The following is a 21,167-nucleotide window of genomic DNA, read 5'->3' on the forward strand; positions in this document are numbered from 1 at the left end:
CTCTGTATATGAATGAAATTCTTAATGAAATGATGACATATGTCTAACTTAGGAACTTTGCCCATCTTGCTCTTTTAGCTACACATCTACAGATCTCTGGCCATCAAGTGATAAATGGGGTAACTGTACGTCTTTATTTTTAGTGGACTATTAAGTCATCCATTAAACCATCTGTACACAAAACTTTCTCTTTGGAAAACTGATACCTGATCTTGATAACAGCATTACTCCTAACCACGGGTAATGATCTAACTGTTTAGAAATTCCATTCCTCTTAAGTGCCACTGCCTAAGGCTTTGTCTTGCAAGAGGATACATCTCCCGAGAGGCCCACGGCAGAGGTGCAAATTACACCCACAGTGGGCTTTTGAAAAATAACCATTCATCATGTGAATACACAAATGATCTCAAACCTGAGGGTGCTGACCAAGTCTTCAAACAGCAAGATGGCCAGCAATCGTTCAACTGTAAGCGCCCTGTCAGTGTATTGCATTTCAATTAAGAGAATGCTTTCAAAGGCTGGTCAGATAGGTCATCAACTAAGAATGCATTACAACACATTTCTTTTGTCTCGCACATATTTCCCAGGTTACAACTGTCAGTAAGAATCAGGTTAAAATGAAATGGTTAAGCCTTGCTTAAATAAAGCAAACTGATTGTAAAATGTTACTATGTTGTTGATCAAAGCTAGGAAGAAGTGGAATATAATAACATTTTACAGCTGAATTTTACAACTGATTTGTTCTTTGACCTTTGCTTACAGACAAAACCTTGGTTAAGTAAGTGTTAAATAATGTTGAAAGGGCCCATGATCTTATGCTTGTGTGGTTTACCGCAAACAGTTGTAATTCATTTTACAGGACCATTTTCCAACCTCTTGGGCTATTTTTTTAGCTGTGCCATTAAGACTGACATATGTACATGATATTGGCTGCCATTCTGGGCTGAAACACTTCTTTAAACTTCAGGGTAGATGGGCGGGGCTAAACTGCTGAAGGCTAAAAAAGGCGGATATAGGTAAACTGGTTGGGTCTGGTGACGTCATAAAAACAGAATTACATTTTTATTTATTTATTTATTTATTTTTGCACACTAATTTGCATTTATGGTCTGAAGGGTGAACGGTATGTTTTAAAACTTTAACAATTCACATACTACATTTAAAAAAAGTGATGACAAATTGATTTTCCATGACATAGGTCTTTCATAATACACTAAATTGGCTCAGTTTGACTTAATCCGTCTTCAACTGAAATAAGCCCTCGCCCACTGAATAAGCTGTAAGATAAGATAAAACAAAGTTCAAACCACATTATATATGCCCTGAAGTGAACAACCCTTCACTGGAATTCGGTTTGAGGCTCAGTCCGCCCATTTTATGTGCTGCCCCTTTAAACCCACCCGTATTGGGGGCGTGTCCGGGGGAAGAAAGGGCCGAGCTGAGCTGAATGAGCTGCAGCACGAGCGCTGCGTTCGTTACACGCTCGACTACAGGAAGGATGCGGTTCTCAGCTTGTGGAGTCGATTTCTGTGTAGACTGTCGAATTTGAGGGAGATATAACTCTCTTGTACTCCTGCATATTTATCAGTATTGGCACTAAATTCACGAAAATACGCGAGAAAGTCTTCGAAGTTTTGTAGTGATAACTCAATGGAGGACCGAGCTGCTGGTTAAGCTAGTCACCTGAGGAGGAGAGAAACAAACCGTTGGCTGAACTCGACACTGTTTACAACAGTAAGTTCAAATTTAGCTCAGTTTTTGATAAAGGCGCCACCGTTACAACCTCGTTTTATTTATAAAATGGCAAAGATACCGTCATATGTTGTTGGCTTACCTGCATGTATGAAGTAGTGGTGCTTCCCTAACCGTTAACGTTGGTGTCCTTCAACTTGAATTCGTTAAAGTAAGCACTCGCACCGTTAGCCATCTCTTTTGAATTTTGTACGAGTCCGCTCTTCTATAGAGCTCAATGGATCTGTTCCACTTTATTCATTCATTCACCAGGCCTATTCATTTATTATTTGTCCACCACTGCAGATGGTAGATGGCCTCTAGTGTTCATTATTGTTCTCCATCCCTCCCTTTGCTCTCTTTGTCCCCTTAGCTAGGCCATGGTCATAGTTCTCTGTTTGCCTTTAATAATCAAAAACGTGTTTTTCCTTCTTCTCTCGCCCTGATTTTGAATTAATTCAATTCTATGTCCCCACCAGTCTACACCCCACTACTACCCACCGCACATACTGCCTGGCTATTGTAGCATGCTTGTTTTATATACATCCCTCTATTTCCCTATGATCCCCTAATCGTTGATTTATAGAGTGGCTCCTGTCCTTCAGTCTACTGATTGCCATTGTCTCTCTCGCAGTTGAGGTAGAACTTGAACGTGTCAGGCTAGTAAATGTCTCACAGCCATGTCGTTTCTTTGTCTACAGCCTCTTAAAAGCATGAGTGCTGGAGGCAGGGCCGGCACAGCCTTGGCTTATTAGTCGGTATGACTTAACAGTAGCCCAATGGTGTTAGAAGTGAAGCAGTCAAATGAACCTGAATGTGCATAAAGCTGCAGAGTTTGAAGACTGTATGCCTTTATTTTGCCAATTTCCGTCAATTCAGTTGTCTTATAGACCACAAAGCTTGCCCAACAGTGGAGTTTAATCATTGATAGGGTGGTGCGATGTCATGGGTAAACTTCCACTGTGGGAGAGAGCAGCCCTGAAGCAGCTGGTACTTTATACCAGCACTTAATTACCAACGTTTAATGAATAGGGACATGATACTTGTGTGTTGTTTTGAGGACTGTCGTTATTACTTGATTTAACTCAAGTCTTGATATGAAAAAGTTATGGGTATGCAGTTTATGTTCTCAGTGAATCAGCAATGATTAGTTGTTTTCCATAAGATGGTTAGGCAATTTGCATGATGATAATGCATATTGTAAGTTCTCCTAATGGCCTCTCTTATACTAAGAAACAGAGTCTGATGGACACACCCATTTAGATAGAATTTTTTACCACATAGTGTTTATTTACATATTAGTGAAATCTGTTAAAGGCTTTCTAGTTTAAAGTATTGGAAGGCTATGCATATTCTGTTATTAATTTTTATCGTTTGGCTTGTAAAAAAGACCAATTTTCTATTTCATTAGCCAGCTTTAACAGACTGCTTCGCAAACACATCAACCAAGTTTGTTTTGCAGGCCTTAGTGTGCTGTAAGCAGAACTCTTATTAGAGGTGGCACCACTTTTTTCTGTTTTGATATGATATCAATCCTGAAATATTTACTGTTGACTGATACTGATGTGATATGAACATTTTTCTTTAAAACCTACTAGTTTTTAAAGTAAAAGCACTTCCCTTAAGATGCCCATCTAAAAGTAACATTATCTGATTGCTCAAACAAGCACTGTCATACCCTACATGGAACAATGCACCAATGTGAGAATTCTAGGCCAATGCCAGTATACAGTGAGGTCATATTGAACATCTGGAAAAAGTGAAATGTAAAAGACATACTGAAGATTCTGCACTATTTCTAGATCACTATTCAAATGTAAGCAAATTTGTAACATTGACCTTGTTGAGGTCATTTTTTTTTAGTCATATCACTTACTGTGAAGCATATGTTTGGACAACGCTTGGGTGGATTTGATCTACTCTTCAGGGGTTTCTGCACAAACTTGTGAAGCTCAGCTTGACAGAACTGTCTTTAAAGCAAAAGGATCACATACTATTTCTGAATTTCATGTAAGTATGTTAAAGATTCTACTTTTCATTCAAATTGTATAGCTGATAATGTGTTTTGTAATGAAAGGGATGTGTATTATGTTTAGGGGCAATACAAAACAGAAGCATTTTCACTAGTGGTCATAGACTTTTGGACCTCACTGTATAAATTAGTGCTAATATATATGCAATTAGAAAATGGAGAGACTGGGATTTAATCCACACTAATATTATAGAGAAATGTAACATTTAGAGGATAGCAGTAAAATGAATAAAAGAGACATTTTAGCTAGTAGAACAGCATCACTTAAACATACTGCTTATGCAATAAACATGTCATCAAATATCAGTTTGAGATATCGATGCAATCAAATCATTTGTTTGATGCAGATAAAAATAAATCACAAGTATCTCCCAATACTTCATGCATCCCTAAAGAAATTCATTACCAAAAAGGTCTTATGCAAATCCACAAGTTATTTTTATATTGTAAATGTTAATGTTGGGGTGTATGTGACTACTGTGGTTATCGCGTGATGGCATTATGTTATGTTGGACTACTGGCAATTCTGTGATCTTTCAGGCTAGATTTGTTACCCTCTGATATCTGAGAAGTTGCTGCTCGTATAGGCGATTCAACATTTACTGCTTGGTTTGGGCCAACGTTGATACTAGGTGTTGGATCAGTGCCAGTTCTAACGCTTGTACAATTAATTTGTGTCCCAATGAATTTAACACTGGTGATTTTATTGTGAATGTCCTTTGCTTTATCAAGCTTTCAAACAAGCCACATGTCAGCGTTCGGTTGACTACACTTGCATTGATTTTTCCTTTAGAATAGACTTCACATTGTGAAGTGGATCAGGGAAACCTTGACATAAGGTCCATATCCTACAAAGCTGCCTTGAAGTTATAAATTTGATTGAGGATATTTTCCTCCCCATCAGCAGTCTCACCTCCACTGTTTTAATGTGTTTCAAGCCCCTGGCAAGCTGATCAGCAAGCCGTCTTTGCCTGTATTAGTTTGGAAACCTTCCATTCCAGCCTTAGAGGTTAATGCATGCTATTATTCCTTGCTGTGCTCTACTGGAGGCTGTGCCAACAGCCTCATTACTGTCTTCAGTTTCTCTAACACACACTCTTCTGGCCTTCTACCAAAATGGCTTGCATTAAAGTTATTTGCCTAGTCTGCGGTGAGTGAGTGCAAATTTACTAGAAGATGGTGTACTTTCCATTGTTTTGGAATTCCTATAACTAACACACACACACACACACACACACACACACACACACTCACTCACACAGTATAAATAGACCCTCAGATCAATTTCTAATACAACCTTGTTTCAAAAAAAAAATTGGGACATGTGCAAAATGTAAATAACAACAGAAAGGCAATGATGTGCAAATCATTTAAACCCTATATTTAAGTGATAATAGTACAAAGAAACTAAACAAGCATCTCACAACTAATTAGGTTAATTGGCAACAGTTAGTCGCTGCATCCACAAATGAAAGTTAAAAGTCTACCATGCAAAAAAGAAAGCATATATAAACAGGATCCAGAAATGCTGCTGCCTTTCTGAGCCTGAGCTTACTTATTTCTTTTTGGAAATAATAGACGCTGCGTTTTCTGGGCTAAAGACGAGAGGGACCCTCTAGCTTGTTATCAGTGCACAGTTCAAAAGCCAGTATTCATGATGGTATAGGGGTGCATTAGTGCACATGGCATGGGTGACATGCACATCTGTGAAGGTACCATTTAAGCTGAATGATGTATACAGATTTTGGAGCAAAAAACTGCCATCCAGGCAGTATCTTTCTGGAAAGGCCTTGCTTACTTTAGCAAGGCAATGCCGAACTACATTCTACACTTTACAACAGCATGGCTCTGTAGTAAAAGAGTCTGGGTGCTAAACTGGCCTGCCTGCAGTCCAGACCCATCACCCGTTGAAAACATTTGCTGCATCATGAAATGAAAAACACGACAAAGAAGACCCCGAACGGTTCAGTACCTGAAATCCTGTATCAAGCAAGGATGGGAAAACTACAGCAGTTGCTCTCTTCGGTTCCCAAATGCTTACAGAGTGCTGTTAATAAAAAGAGGTGATGCAGTGGATAACATGCCCCTGTCACAATTTCTATGAAATGTGTTGCTGGCATCAAATTCAAAATGGGCATATATTTTTTGAGAAACAATAAAATTACTTAGTTTTTGCACTTGCGCTATTTTGAATTAAATATAGGGTTTAAATAATTTGCACAGTCCCAGTTTTTTTGGAAGTGGGATTTGGTTGGAAATGAGTTAAATTCTTGAAATGCTCATTGTAAATTTTAATTCAATCTGAATTTTTTCCTTTGTGGTAGATATAGCCAAGCAAACTCTTACATTGGTTAGGACTTCAGGAGTTCAAGGCCTAATGCGCCAGATTAACCACTAACATAATTAGAAACTGACTGTGGAATCAGCCAGTCATATTTTGATTTACAGTGAGTGAGACCAATTTTAGTAGGAAAAAGCATGACTCTGGGCCTTCAGGAAGTTCTAGATACATCACTGACTATGAGTATGAGTGGTAGCCTTGCCAACGCATTTCAGTTAGATGTTAGAAATGGAAAAAAATGGTGGCAACTCTTTACTGAACTCTTTATTAAAGAACTCACTCTAAAACTGCTACAAGGTATAAGTTATGTTCATATGTCTGTTACAAGCTTCCAATAAAACGTGGAAGGGCTTGTACATGTCCATGTTTGATCAAGAATGGACACAATGTTCATGTGAGTAGCTGTTATCCTACTGCTAACATACTAGCATCCCATAGGGGCGCTAGCAGAAGCTAGCGATATCACAGATGTGGTTTTCTTACTTTTTGACACAGATTTTGGTATAAAGCTAAAGGCCTAGTTCTAATGGTCATGGTTTCACCAATATGTGGCAAAATGAGTATGTCTCTCTGGCTCTGCAAGAAAGACCTATAAAATATGCCTTATCATGCGACAATCATTGCTGATTCAAGAACGTAAATTTTAGTCAGTGCTTTTTTTTTTTTAAGTTGAGCTCTGTTTACGAAATTGTCACACAGATGAAGATAGGCTTTTCTTCATCTTTTGTAATGCTCAGTGTGGTTTTTCACTTGCTCTGTGTAGTATGAGGTCACTCTTACACAAGTCCCCCTGTGTTTGAACATTCTAGCGGCCTCAACCTCAGCTGTTATGTGCGGTTGTGTGTGGCAAAATGCGTGCGTGGCGACGACCGTTTTTCATCACAGGAAATTCTTAAGCAGCTTTTGCAGTGCAGAGAATGCATCCGTCAACTTCAGGAAAGATTTCTGTGCAGTGAATTTGCTATGATCATTCTCTGTACGTGCAGACAGTAAGTAGGCCTATGTACTGCATGCAGCATACAGCTTTTTGACCTAAGATTTCATCGTAAACAGGAACTGTATGAGTCAGGCATGGCGCCTTCAAATGTGCGTAGTTGCCGCTAAGATTGGGCAAAGCAACGTTCTGAGTGTGTATTCAAGCTTGTCCAATCACTGCCAGTCCCTTTGATCCAGCCTGTTGGCTAAAAAATGTCAAACATTATATAACCCTGCTAACCTGAGAGGGTGAACAGCCAGGTTTGTTGAATTCCATGAGTGGATAATATGTCAGCTGCTGATTGGTGCAGTGATGTTTTCTCACCTTTTTTGTTTGCAGTTATTGTTTTAAACTTGAGAAACCGGAGTCTATTGAATGAGGGGAGGGACAGAATGACAAAGCAGTTTTTCAAAAGTACATTTCAAAGCACATTTGAGTAAAAAGATTTGTCTTATTGCTGTTGTGCAGTAAGACACTGACTGAAGCCCCATTGAACACTATGTGCAGGTCTATGATTTGTAAGTCTGTATCTTGAGTCAGTTCTTTCCTTGTCCTCTCTGGTTGCTTTATCGCAGGTACATCTTAGCTGTTCCATCACATTCAACCTGTGGCATGGAGGAGCTTACAACTGTCAGACTGTCCCAAAAAGTGTGAACTCAGCACCTCAACACTTCTGAATGCCACCTTTCTTTGATATTTTCTACGATTCCAGGTGTTAAAGTTTGAGGCCTTTTTTTTTTCTTATAAAAAAAAAAAAACAAGAGCAGTCTGACCTTGTGGCTATGGTTCTGCAGTAAAAGATCTCACACCTGGCAGGAAAAGTTGTCGGTGTGACGATGTTCCAATCTGGTGTGAACTTGTATCCGAGCTCTTTCTACGTACACTGAATTCTGGATGAATTGCAGCAGGCTTGGTAATATCATCACAGTCAGGGTTATTTTTGCTTTGAGGTTGCAACTTTGGTGTTTCATTGAACAGTGTGTTTAATGATGCAAAAAAGTCCACAAGTTAGATTTAGATACACTATTTTATGAAGGTTTTAGACGGAATAAATGCACAAATATTGTGATAGTGATTAACAAAGAAAATAGTGCAGCTTCACCATAAAATAATAAATTTGAGGCTGTGTCATCCCTGTGTAATAAGCATCAGTGGAAGCTGAGTAGATCAGTGACTTCTTTGAACATGGGTCACGTCCACTGACAGTCCATGTTTGCTTAGGCCGTAGAGTTGTTTGTTTGTCTAGCGCATGACCAGTAATACAGTAAGTGATATGTTTATGGGAGTGTTTTATTCAGGAAGGGCAGGGAGAATGGATTTCCGCTGGGATGGGAGGGCTGGGGCCACATATATTCCCTGCCCTTCCTGTCTGTAGCCCCCCTCTCCAAACCATAACATGGTCCCTCATATGCTATATTGCCCCTGGTTTATCTCACTTGCTCTCTTTCCCTCTAGGCTTTGCTCTGTGTGGGCTTATATCAGATCATTCTCTCCCTGGCCCAATTCTTTGAAATTCTAAGCATGATTTTATGCAGCATCAATAATGCTGACCCGTCTGAGCTCAGTGAGGAAGACGCGTACTCTAGATTGGATTATGTTTCCTGTTTCTTATCTCTATAGATCTCTTCAGTGGCCTGGGGCAGGGGTCTGGGTTTTGTTGACTATTTTGCTCCTCCTTCTGTTCCCAGGGGAAATTCTAAGGGGTGGCACCCTCAGCAGGGTTTTACGACCTTGACCTGCTCTCTTGAAGTCTGTTGCAAAAACTAAGCCCATAGGCCTGCCCTTTTTAGTTACAGCAGGGTTCACCTCACTGTCTCAAATGTCTAGGCATGGCCAATGTGGTCAAAGTGTAGCATATTTCAGACTGAAAATGCCACCTACAGACGTTTAAAGCTCACATAAGCTGCTTAGTGCATGGGGTCTAGGCAGCTTCCTCCCCACATATTTGGCCTTGTCCGATCTGTTCTCAGCCATGAGGTGAAGCTGACAGGTTTGTCCAGTTGCTGCATTCAGTATATACCTTTTGTGCATTTCTCAACATATTTGGAATTTTTTTTGAACCCCTGGCCAGCTGTCTTAGGCAAGGGATGGTTTATAGCTTTTGTGTTGTACTCTACCGAACCACAGTTAGTGTATGATATAATCCGCTACTAGAGCATACCAGTAGTGAAAATGTTCATCATCCTGCCCAAAAGGTTGCCCTCCCCCATACCTTTTTACTTGATTGGTGGTTGTATGTTCTGCTTCTCCATACCACCCTGTCCTCATTATACTTTTGCCTTTGTTTAGCCTCTGGGCTGTTGTATGGACAGTTTGTATGCTTTTCTGTTTTTCAGCATCACTAGTGTTTTTGAAGAGATGTCAAAAGACCTCTCCGTAAACACGCTGCTCTGGAAATATCCGGAAAATATTTTTGTTTGGAGCAGAATACAGTCTGATGTACTCGCATGATTGCACTGTTCTAGTAACAATGGGTTGTGTGCGTGAGCGAAGGTCATTCAGTCATGTGTATAAGCCTAAAATGGATTTATAGTTAATAACCTGTGTTTATCCCAGATGGTGGATAACCATTATTGTGATTTAAATTCTATTCCTACATAGTTAAATTAAATTCTTTTTATGTACGTGTTATCATTTCATGTAGATTTGAGACCACATATGCCACTTAATTTGTTTTGGTTGTAAATAGAATTTAAGTAGGTCAAGCTGTTCCTTCACCAGAACATGATGTTAACTTTATATCTGGTAAACAACACTGTCTAAACTTTCTTACATCTTATGGTTTCTCATTAGAAAAGCCTAATTTACTAGTGATTGTCTCCTTGGTCATGCTGCCAATCTGAGTACGTGAATGGTGCTGTCTTTATAGAAGGTGTGAGACAAACCAATCACATGGTTCTTCCTGTGTTATTTGGGTGATTATGCTGGCCTCACAATGGGGGATGTCTGTCTTCAATCTAAGAGTAAGGTAAAGAAGCCAAGTTAACAAACCCATAATGCACCATGGGGGTTCCTATCTGATACCTTATCTCTAATGAATAGCCTCAAAGCCCTATGAGCTGATCTTTATCTTTTCAAGCCCCTTAGAAGTTCCATAAACAGCTCAAGGTCTCAGCAAACAGTGTCCTATTTAACATTAACTGCAGTCAGTATTGTTAATCCCATAGAATTTTTTTCAATTTAAAGGTTTGGTTGGATGTGTCCGTGGGTGTGGTCACGGACTCGGCCACAATAGCTATTAATTTATAATTGAAATTCACCATGTATTGCTTTGTTGTTGGTCAATTTTCAAAAATAACAACATAAGGCACCTTTTGACATCAAAACATTTTGATTCTTATTTAGTACAGATGCACTGATATGGGAATTCTGGGCTGATGCTGATATCTTATTTTTTATGCACTGCTGATGCTGATACATAAAGATTTACAAAATGTAGAAACTGACTTTAAATCTACCTGGGTTAGCTTTAAAGAGAAAAAATATAGCATTTGTTTAATTATGGCTATAAATGCAGTAAAATTTATGAGATGCAGTAGCCAGTTGTTGCTTAAATGTTCTGTTCTTCTGGATTACAATAAATGTCATCAAAAACCAGTTTGAAATATTGGCCTAATCCAAACATCATCTAAAGTTCAAAACATTGACTTTTTTGGATAATATATACACACTATGTGGACAAAAGTATTGAGACACACCTCTATCGAATTCATGTGTTTCGTTCAGTCACATTGACACAGGTGTATAAAATCAAGTACCTAGTCATGCAGTCTGCCTTTACAAACATTTTTGAAAGAATGGGTCATTTTGAAGAGCTTACTGAATGGTACTAGGGTGCCACTGTTGCAACAAGTCAGTTTGCGAAATTTCTTCCCTCCTAGATTTACCACATTCAGCTGCGAGTGGCATTATTGAGAGGTGGAAGCATTTAGGAACCACAGCAACTCAAATGGCAGACCAGGGTGGGGTCACTGAGCGCTAAGGCACATAGTGCATAAAAGTTGCCGATGCTCTGCTGACTCAGCAACTACAGATTGCATTGTGCGAACTGTAAAGATTGTTGGATGAGGGATAATGCTATGGGGTTGTCTTTCAGGGGTTGACCTAGGAGCCTTAGTTCCAGTGAAGTGAAATCTTAATGCTTCAGCAGACCAAGACATTTTGGACAATTGTATGCTTCCAATCTTGTGGGAACAGTTTGGGGAAGGCCCTTTTCTGTTCCAGCATGACTGTGTCCCAGTGCACAAAGCAAGGTCCATAAAGACATGGTTGGGTGACTTTGGTGTGGAAGAACTTGACTGGCCCGATGGGGTTGAGTCCTGACCTCAACCCCATCAGACACCTTTGGGATGAACTAGATCAGAGATTGTGAGCCAGGCCCTCTCGTCCAACATCAGTATCTGACCTCACAAATGCTTTTCTGGAGGAATGGGCAAAAATTCCTGCAGACACACTCCAAAATCTTGCAGAAAGCTTCCTAGAAGAGTGGAAGCTGTTACAGCTGCAAAGGGGGGACCAATTCCATAATAATGCCTATGGATTTAGAATAGAATGTCCTAAAAGCTCTTATAAACGTAATGTGTAGGTGTCCCAATACTTTTTTCATATAGTGCATCATTGTGCACTGCTCATCCATATTTAGTTTTGATTTCAGATACCAATCCATTAAGGCTTTTAGTGTCCCAGAAAGTCATCTTCGTCTGGACACTACAGTAATCTGTAGTAATGTTTTAGAATTATGCCATATGTGGCTTTCATTCAGCTGCCCTCAGGTCAGCTAGCCTTCTATCCAGATCAGTGGCTCAAAATGACCTCAATTTGATTTTAAAGAGGAAATGGTCAATGATCAGCTGGGGAAATGGATACAGACAGTCATGTTTATGAATAGTGTGTTTGTGTGGGTGTCTGCTGCCTGCTGTAAGTCTAATTGTTCTCATGACTGTAAGTGTGACTAAGTGGCTGCAAGTACATTTGAATGGAAGTGTGAAATCTTACACGTGTTACACACCTCTTGAATAAAATAATATGCTGATAAAATTAAAGGCAGCATTCCTTTTTTTCTGCTTGTGTTTTTGGAGCTCCACTGTGAAACAAAATGCACACTGTTCATTAGTTATGGCTAAAGATTACAGTAAGAGCACTGCTCTGGATGATTCTAACAGGTCTTTTCAGGAAGAAAACAGAAATTTGGACAGAACAGCAGTGGATCACTGTCTGACTGAGTGCTAGGATGCTCTCAACTCCTTTGTCTGGTTCACAGACAGATGCTTGTTCTGTCTCTCACTCACAGTCAGAGGGAAAAAAAAGAAGAAAAAGGAGACAGACAGACAGACAACGGGGTCCATTCCTGCATATTGAAATGACTTGTACTATAGTACACTACACACGTTTGTGCCTTATACAGTATGGTTGCGATCCAAGGCTACTGTCATGGTCACAGCAGTCAGAGATCAACTCACCCAGTACAGTGAAACCTGATTCTGAACATTTTGGGACCATGAGAGACATCAGTCTTGTTATTCTGTATGATAAAATGAAAAGAATTAATATTTCACTTGGAATCAGGAATTGGTAATACAACAACAGAGTGAAAACATACATTGGATTTTTTTAATTAAGTGATAGTTGGACTGAGGAGTAGATTAGAGTTTGGTTTTACAAAGAATGACACCTTTTTTAGTGCTTACAGAGAGAGGTGTCCAGATTGCACAGAAACGTGATCTCGCCCATAACGGTTCCAATGGAGAAAGGTGGTAATAATAATAAAAAAAATTAAAAAATCATTATCAGTATATTATGGCGAACTTAGAGGAGCCGAAGGTACACAAGATGTGAAGTGAGCAAGTGAATTATCCACTATTGTCATCATATCTTCATCAATATCATCTCGATTTTGCTTTTTGAGACAGGAAAGTAAATATGGAAACCTGTCAAACACTTTTTTTTTAACTTTTAGTTTATTTTTTTTTGGCAGGAAAAACTTGCTGTAAAGCATTTTTATTACAAAAATGTCAGTTTGATGGAATTCATGGACATTTTTAAAACATTTTCATTTTATTGCTTGCAGTTTGTGCAAAACATTGATAAAACATAGCTATTGTTAAACAACAACAAAATGAAAAATGACATACTTCTGGGGCCCCCTTGTGGTTTGGGGGCCCTAACTGACCTCTTATGCTGCTTATAGCAAGAAATGGCTCTGATCTCTCTCTGGGGTTGCACTGTGCCACAGCTGCAATTTTAAAAGCCAGATGCGGTCAGAGGAAGACGAGCAATTATTCTAGAAATGTTTGTTGAGTTTGGAACCATTCCCAGTTGTGTATTTTCTGTGAGTGTATGTTTGTAATGAGCATGTTTGATTGTGACTCACTAAGCTCCTAAAATCCACACAGGGGTCAAAGGTCATTATGTATAGAACCATTCAGGCTGTGAGGACAGTGAGCTGGATGGATGGATGGATGGATGGATGGATGGAGAGAGAGACATAGTGAGGGAGGTATGTTTAGTCTAAACAGAGCCAAAGCAGAGGAAGACCAGCTGCTCCCCCTGTGCTGGGCTGCTGCTGACATAGATATTGCAAGAGGCTGTTTGGAAAGTCACTGGCCCCCTCCAGGGCCTTTTGTTTCCCACGCCACCTTCTCATGCTCCCCTACTCCCTTCATATTCACATACAGCTATAAATAAGCCGCACTGACCCAGTCACGTCTGATAGAGCAGCTTTAAGAGAATGCTCTGGAATGGCCTCTGTAACAAGCTCTGGTTATTAGCCTTTACAGTAATACATGTTAGAGGTGAAACAATATGACTTTTTTTTTTCGATACAATTTTTCATTTTGTTTTATTGTTTGATTGTTTTATATGCTGATTGAGGTTGAGGATGTGTCTTCTGAGGAAGCAAGTGAATTATCCACTATTGTCATCATATCTTCATCAATATCATCTCGATTTTGCTTTTGAGACCTCAACATCTAGCCAGACCTTCCTTTTGACTTGTGTGTGATGCTAATACATTACTCAGACATAAAGGTCTGAATAACCCCCACATTATGCCATTTTCCCCCTCCTGACTCTTTCAATTTTAACAAAAGAATCTTACATAGTGCAGCTTTTAATGGCAATATGGAGCAGTGTAATCACAATATGGTATTTTGCACGTCCTGTGCTGCCCTAAATACATGCTAAAGAATGCTAGAGTGATATTTGAGAGTATGTTGATATACCTAAGTCACTGGGTTGTGAGAGTGAGTCAGACGTGTTAACTCCTCTGGAGGTGTCAGGGAAGCACTGGGGAGTGGGGGGCTTAAGACTTGGCATCTTTCATGGGCTGCCTGTTTTTCTTTCAGCTTCTGCCACCCAGGAGCGACACCCCTGCACAAACACTGAATTCTTTGTCTGTGGTGATGCTTCAAATTAGAGCTTGGGGTTTTCATTACATCATTTTGCTTTTTTTTATAAAAATGTTTTGTATATTTATTTTCCTCTTTCTGTTTTTGTTCTTCCTGTTATCACACAGATGTTTTGCTCCTTTTTTATGGAAAGTGCTTTGCTTCACTTTATTCAACTGACCATATTCAAACCAGTTCAGTCATTTTGGAGCTGTCAGAGGCCTTGTTTCTTTTGTATATTGTTTGTGTGTTATTGTAAGATTCCATTTCTGTTCAGAGCATTCGCTGAGTGCTGTCATGGAAACAAGTGGGCCTATAAGTATTCAGTAGACCCCGGGGCTTTAGCACTCATTGGCTGCACCCTTTCAACACTCTAGCCTTAACAGAGGATGTTAATGACTGCATGGATTCATTCAGTCACAGACTAATGTTATAAAACAGTGTTCTGTTGCTGTTTTCATAACCTTTTTAGGTGTGGCTTGAGATGGGTGCAAGGTCAATGAAAGCTATTCATCTGTAATGCCACGGTAAATGTTTATAGTACATCGCTGAATTAAGCATGATTTAGTTGCTTGGCAATCTATATAACATGGTACATTGATTGATAGGGCTAGACATAAGCACTGAGAGAGTAAGCGTTTCTTTGGCCAGAAAAAAAAAAGAAACAGAGCAGTTTGCTGACAGGAAACGTTTTTGTCTTTATGTTGCGGGGTGTTACCACGGCAACTTGTGCAGGTAAGCCCATCGTCAGGAAGTGAATGCATTGCTGGCGGAGAAAGGCACAAACAGAAAGAGGTCAATGTCTGCTAGAGCACCACTACAGATGATTTCACTCAGCTATTGTTCCTCCAGCAAATGGGAACTGCTGAATATTTCATCAGGGTTGGGACAGGAGAAACCTGTTGTGACTGCTGAGCGCTCTGCCTGTCTCTCATTCTGAAAGGCTGAACTTAATGAGCTGGGATGAATGCCATGGAATAAAAGAGTCCTTCGTGATGGTGAGCAGTTTCATCAGCATAGGGGAGGTTTTGTGTGTGTGTGTGTGTGTGTGTGTGTTGCTGAGGTTTTACATTTGTGCTGGCCCATTTATGCATCGTGAAGGCTTTCTGATTTAAGAAAATTTACATGACCTTTCTCCTTGGACTTGACTGGCCTATCTCTTTGGATGTTTTCCATCAAAGTTAGACCTCAGTTGCCTCTCTTGGAGAGGTTAGTGGGAAGAAAGTTGTCCTTATATCAACATGAAAATGTGGTGACAGCTGCCTGTAACCGTCAACCCATAAGTAGGTGAATAGACCAACACTGTACTATTTCACTGGTTGTTCATCCACATTGTAGAGGCTCTCAGAGGATACCTTTCACTAGTTACAGTCACATTTACATTCAATGCAAGAGTCCTGCCTGTCGTTATTGTTCATGTAGTGTACAGTGTAGTGTCAGATGATTATCAGCCTCATACATTTTTCATCTGACAGATGTTTTTTGCACATTCTACAGACATTTAGTAGTATGCAAGTGCCATGCTGACAACGACCAGGCCTGCTGCGTTCCCCACCAGGACTCTTTGTCCAGTAGTCTTATCTTATCTCAGTATTGACTAAAATTTCAGTCTGCTCAACTCTAAGAGACAGCCTGTGAACTCGGGTGAAGGTTGCATCTAGACTCCCCTGTCTGACTGGGACAGGGCATTTGAAAGCTTCTGTTGGTATTCAGGGCTGTCTCACAGATAAAACATCCTGGAACTGCTCCACCATTGACTGACTCTACATTCCACTCACAGTGTATTGATCTTGCGCTGAGGGAGCCGAATGACACAGCAGTACTGGAATTCAGTAATTGAGTTAGTTTGCTATCTACAGCTCTGCTGAGATTCGAGATGCCATCTCCAATTTTGTTTCGAGACTTATGGTGGTGTTTTTTGTTTCTTTCCACAGGTTGGTTAGAGCCGGTCTGAAGACTGAGGATCACGGTCATCATCAAATGAAGAGTATGCTTTATTAGAAATTGGATGTGTATGCAACATTTAACCTCTTTAGAAAAACAGAGGCACATATTGACTCCTCTGGACTAGGCCTTTGTGGACTGGATTTATTTTTTTGTGGACTGGTACAGATTTGCAAAGATGCCTATTTTGAAGCAGCTAGTAGCAAGCTCGTCACAGACCAAGCGGCGCTCTCGCATGGACCTCACTACAGAGATGATCAGCGCTCCTCTTGGTGACTTCCGTCACACCATGCACGTGGGCCGGAGTGGTGATGCTTTCGGGGACACATCCTTCCTCAGCAGCCACTCTGGAGAACCGCCGCGGGATGGCACCTATCCCCGCTCACCCAGGCCAGGCCTGCTGTCAAGAACCTTCAGAAGCAGCAAGCGCTCTCAGTCAGTCACCCGTGTGGACCAGCGAGAGAACACGCTTCTGCCCCCTAGTGGCTCACCTACGTTTGTGAAGAACGCTATGTCTTTGCCTTTCCTGAATGATCAGGATAAGGACACTGGAGGCAGCAGGGTGCCTATGAGCCTAGCCTCCAGCCCCATAAAGCAGCTGCCGTCCAATGGGGCAGCTGCCCATGGCCTGGACCTGGAGCTCCATGAGCGGTGCTTCGGGGAGCTGACTGACTTGCGCCCCTCTCCGATTTATAATGGACGAGGAGGGATGAAACATGCTGAGTCAGTGATGTCCTTCCATGTTGACCTGGGGCCTTCCATGCTGGGAGAAATCCTAGGGGTCATGCAGAAGGAAGATGATGACCAGGGCTTTGAAGAGGGCAAAAGCAGCGAAGGACGGGCATCTCCACTTCTCAGCATCCAAGGAGGGGAAGAGGAGGAGCATGAAGCAAAGCAGGAATCGAGGGAAGAAGTGGTGGTAAAGGAGGAGCAGGAAATGGATCTGGAAGAGGAACATGAAGCTCCTCACCGGGCACCCAGCTCAGTAGACCTGGAGATCCAGAGCGAGGCCACCAGCACCCCCGAGGTTCAGCCCAAACATCTGCAGCAGCCTGACAGCTGCTCCGTCTCCAGCTCTGGTTCCCATGCCCTGGAGGACAAACCAACCAGCCAGCCATACGAGGCTGACATGGACAGCACCAACTACAGCTACAACCCAGGAGAGGAAGGAGCCTTTTCTTCCTTCTTAGAGGACGAGGATGACGAGATTCGTGTATGAGAAACCAGAAGTCTTGCAAGAGCTCTGTGAGGCTGGAGAGACATGCAAAACAAATCTGACAGTCCTATTGATGTTGTATATAAACGGAAAGTCCAGAACTGCTGCTGGGTCCTGCGAGGAATCTGTGAACAGGTCAAAAGCACGCTGATGGCTCCATTCCTCTGTCTGAGCAAAGAGGGAATCAGGGTGGCTGCCTTGCGTGGCTGTTGCTACAGCCTGCCACACTGAGCCCTTAACCAACCTGGGCATATCAGCCACTGCTGTTTGCATTAGGAGGAAACTAAGAAGACATGGTTGGTGATGAAGGGAGCCGCAAATAAAAAGAACAGAGATGTTTCATTGCTTTGCTTGCACCATTTCCCTCCTCATCTTATGTCTTAAATGAGCATTGGTGTGTAACATTTGTGAAGTCATGTGGATGGTGAGTTCTGGTTGTTTATGGGAACTGGGTTATTTTCACTACACTATCAGCACCCTTTTTTGTTACGTGTTTGAAGGGACATGCTGCTAATGTAAGCATGCCTGAGTCTGTTTTTCACTCCTCTCTGTGATTAGGACAGGAGTTTGTAGGCAGTTACGACTTTGTTCTTCACATAAAGGTTTTTTTTCCCACATCCTGTTGAATGCTGTCATTAAGGCTGTTGCACTCAGTAGCATAGGAGATATCCCTGAAATAAAGATTAAGAACCAGAATGTGGTGGAAACCAAAGGAGGTGCAGTAGCAGATGTTTCATGTTTCGTGTTTCCCCTGCTGACAAGCAATACTTCAGTATTAGGAGTGATGACAGGTGGCAGGGCTCTTTCTTCAGTGTGTACAGAGTTTTGTATACTGGCCTATGCTGCGTCTTTATCTCACCACTTCCTTCCTTATCATGTGATGGGAAGTAAGCTCTGCAGCTGGCTAGTTAACACGCTGAAGTTATGTTATCTCAGTATCACGTGGTCCATGTCACTGAAACTGCCAGAAACAGCATCTGTGCTGTTCAGTTTGAGAATATTTGTTTCATCTAGCATAGTCACGGCAAAAAAAAAAGATTTGCATTAATTAAGTTATTTTTGGGGTTGTCTCCATGCAGTCAGTCAGCACCACTGAATGGACTTCATGGAAATTTAGTGTGGAACATCTTTAAGCAACAGCGACACTAACTTCTACTCAGATAGCCTGCTTCTGTTTGAACTGAGTGACACAGAAATCATACGTTATAGGCAGTTATTCTCATGGACAGCCATGAATTGGACAACATAAATGAATGTGAGTGAGGCCTCACAGCTGTGCTGTTGTGCTTGCCTAATGCTACAGCCTTCTCATTTGGGTCTTTTGTACGCTGTTGGCTACAGCAGACTAATAGTTCTGAAGAACTGGAGTTGTAAGAAATCCTGATGGAGCATTTAGCAGCAGGAATCCCTTCAGCCTTAAGTAGATATGACAAAAGTGCCAAATTTAATCTACCACATACTCCAAAGTAAAACTGGCAATTTGGACATCATTTAACATGGGATTTTTAGGGGGTCTCCCTTGCTGACTTGATTATTCAAATAAGAGGCTAAACCTCAGACTTAATTAACTGAAATGCTTAGCTAGAGTATATTTGCTTAAACCACTTTAGAGGGGAAAGAAACACAGCAGTTCCAAGATATTTGCGTAGGATTTTTCTGGAAGTCTATTTTGAATTCCTATAACAAAGAAGTACCAGATTTACTCTTGTCAGCAGCTGACTTATAAGATCAGAGGTCTATTAGATTCTGGCCTGCTATTTTACATGTGTATAATAACAAAACTTGCTAGTCTTTCTTACTTTTCTATGTCCCTTTTTATGTATATTTTTCTTGCTTGGCGACCCTAATTTTGAAAATGCAATATAACAGCTATATTTTTCAATAAAAGGAATTTGTCATCACCCAGCAGGCCTATGTGTCTTACTGTTAGTCCATGGTATTATACAGTACATTTGTTAAGTTGGTTAGATGAACAGTTTGTCTTTGGAGGAGGCCGCTATCTTTAATAGTCTTTAATTCTTTATCTTTAATTAAATGCAAGCTTATGTATACAAATTTCCATTGTGCCACATAAGAAAACCTATTTAAGTTTACATAAATGGGGAATTTCACCGATTTATTTTATTTATTTATTTTTTTTTTTTCTGCTTAACTAAGTTAGATAAGCTAAGGTCCAAGTGAGATGTTTGATGTGAAATGCTCTGCTCTGTAGAAGTTTAAGTAAGAATTGTTCAGAGCGATGGTGATAGGAACCAGATATCCCAAGAATTGAATGCCTCTGAACTCCACAGAAAATTATTGTACAGAATGGTTCTGAGTATTTTGCTGGATGTCTGAGAGATTGTTTTAGGATAGTTTTAAGAGAAAATTTTAGCCCGTGGTGTATTTTTATAAATCTATTCATGGTTTAGAAATACATGGCTAGTGTTTTGAAGCAAAATGGTTTACCACTATTTTACCACTTCCAACATTATCTATAAAACTCAGAACACGTCTAAGTTCATTGGTCTGTTTGGATAGTAAATAAAATGGCTATATTTGTATTACAGACCTCATGACTCTTGGTTCCTATCACCACCACTGTAAAGAACATGGAGTCAGTAAGTTTCACATCAAACCATTCTGCATGACTTTGTTCACATCTCAACGAGTGACTTGTGCATGAGTTCCCCTTTACCTTGAATACAGTAATAGGCAGGTATAAGGTGATTCAGGCAGTTTGGACACTACTAATCAGTGTACATGAGCGACCTTTACCAATTAGTGACTTCAGCATTGTAGCTTGAGTGCCAAAACTAAAGCTGCAAACTAAAGATCATCTCTTAGCTGACTGACTACACATTGTATAAATTAGATTTTTGGCTGAACTATTTGTTCAAAGGCAGCTTTTAGCTGACATTAAACTAATACTTCACTTTTTTTTGGACTGTAGTTGCACTTATTCAGAATGTTTCCCCCCAGTGTTTTGTGACACTAATGTGAGCATTATCTCTCTGCTGGTGATATATCAGTATGTGTGTGGCGGTGGCCCTAACCGCAGGCTCACCTCCTTTCACAGCTGCGCCTAGTTCCTCTGTGGAGCAGGGGCATGGCTGGGAGGGGTGAGGAGGATAAGAGGCCTGAAGCAGGGCCTGATGGGGAGCTCTTTGTCTTGGGTGAACTGCAGAGTGCAAATCCAATGTGATGCTACCTCATTAGGCCAGGATTGGAGCAGAGCAGCTGGTGATGGACCCGAGGGAGCTGGACATTTGTCAGCGGGCAGAAGTACCTCTGCTGTTGTTGAAGCGGGGAGTCATGTAGGACAGTGGTTCTGGAATACCCCTGCTCTGCATATTTTGGTGTTCTCTCTGCACTAACACATCTGATTCAACTAAACATCTGGATTAGAAAGCCTTTCCTTAGTTTGGACCAAGACTAGGAACTACAGCTCTACCTTTAAAAAATAATGTGCCATAAGGGTTCTTGTGCACACCTTAGAACCACTTTCTGGTTCTCTAAAGAACCTTTCAGTGGACTACTGTAAATGAGATGTGCAAGCATGA

General features: G+C 40.8%; 1 protein-coding gene across 1 annotated transcript; it reads left to right on the plus strand.

Annotated features, from left to right (window-relative positions):
- The first annotated feature begins 1,475 nt into the window (after window positions 1-1,475).
- On the plus strand, window positions 1,476-19,530 carry cdc42ep4a (CDC42 effector protein (Rho GTPase binding) 4a). Its single transcript, XM_036589553.1, has 2 exons — window positions 1,476-1,734; window positions 16,400-19,530. The coding sequence occupies exon 2, from the start codon at window positions 16,588-16,590 to the stop codon at window positions 17,626-17,628; it is 1,041 nt and encodes a 346-aa protein (XP_036445446.1). The 5' UTR covers window positions 1,476-1,734; window positions 16,400-16,587; the 3' UTR covers window positions 17,629-19,530.
- Window positions 19,531-21,167: the final 1,637 nt, after the last annotated feature.

Source organism: Colossoma macropomum, unplaced genomic scaffold (assembly GCF_904425465.1).
Source record: "Colossoma macropomum unplaced genomic scaffold, Colossoma_macropomum, whole genome shotgun sequence".
Lineage (NCBI taxonomy): Eukaryota > Metazoa > Chordata > Actinopteri > Characiformes > Serrasalmidae > Colossoma > Colossoma macropomum.

Bases quoted from the DNA above. Each gene is read 5' to 3' on its own strand.
- cdc42ep4a (XM_036589553.1), top strand. From the start codon at position 16,588: ATGCCTATTTTGAAGCAGCTAGTAGCAAGCTCGTCACAGACCAAGCGG.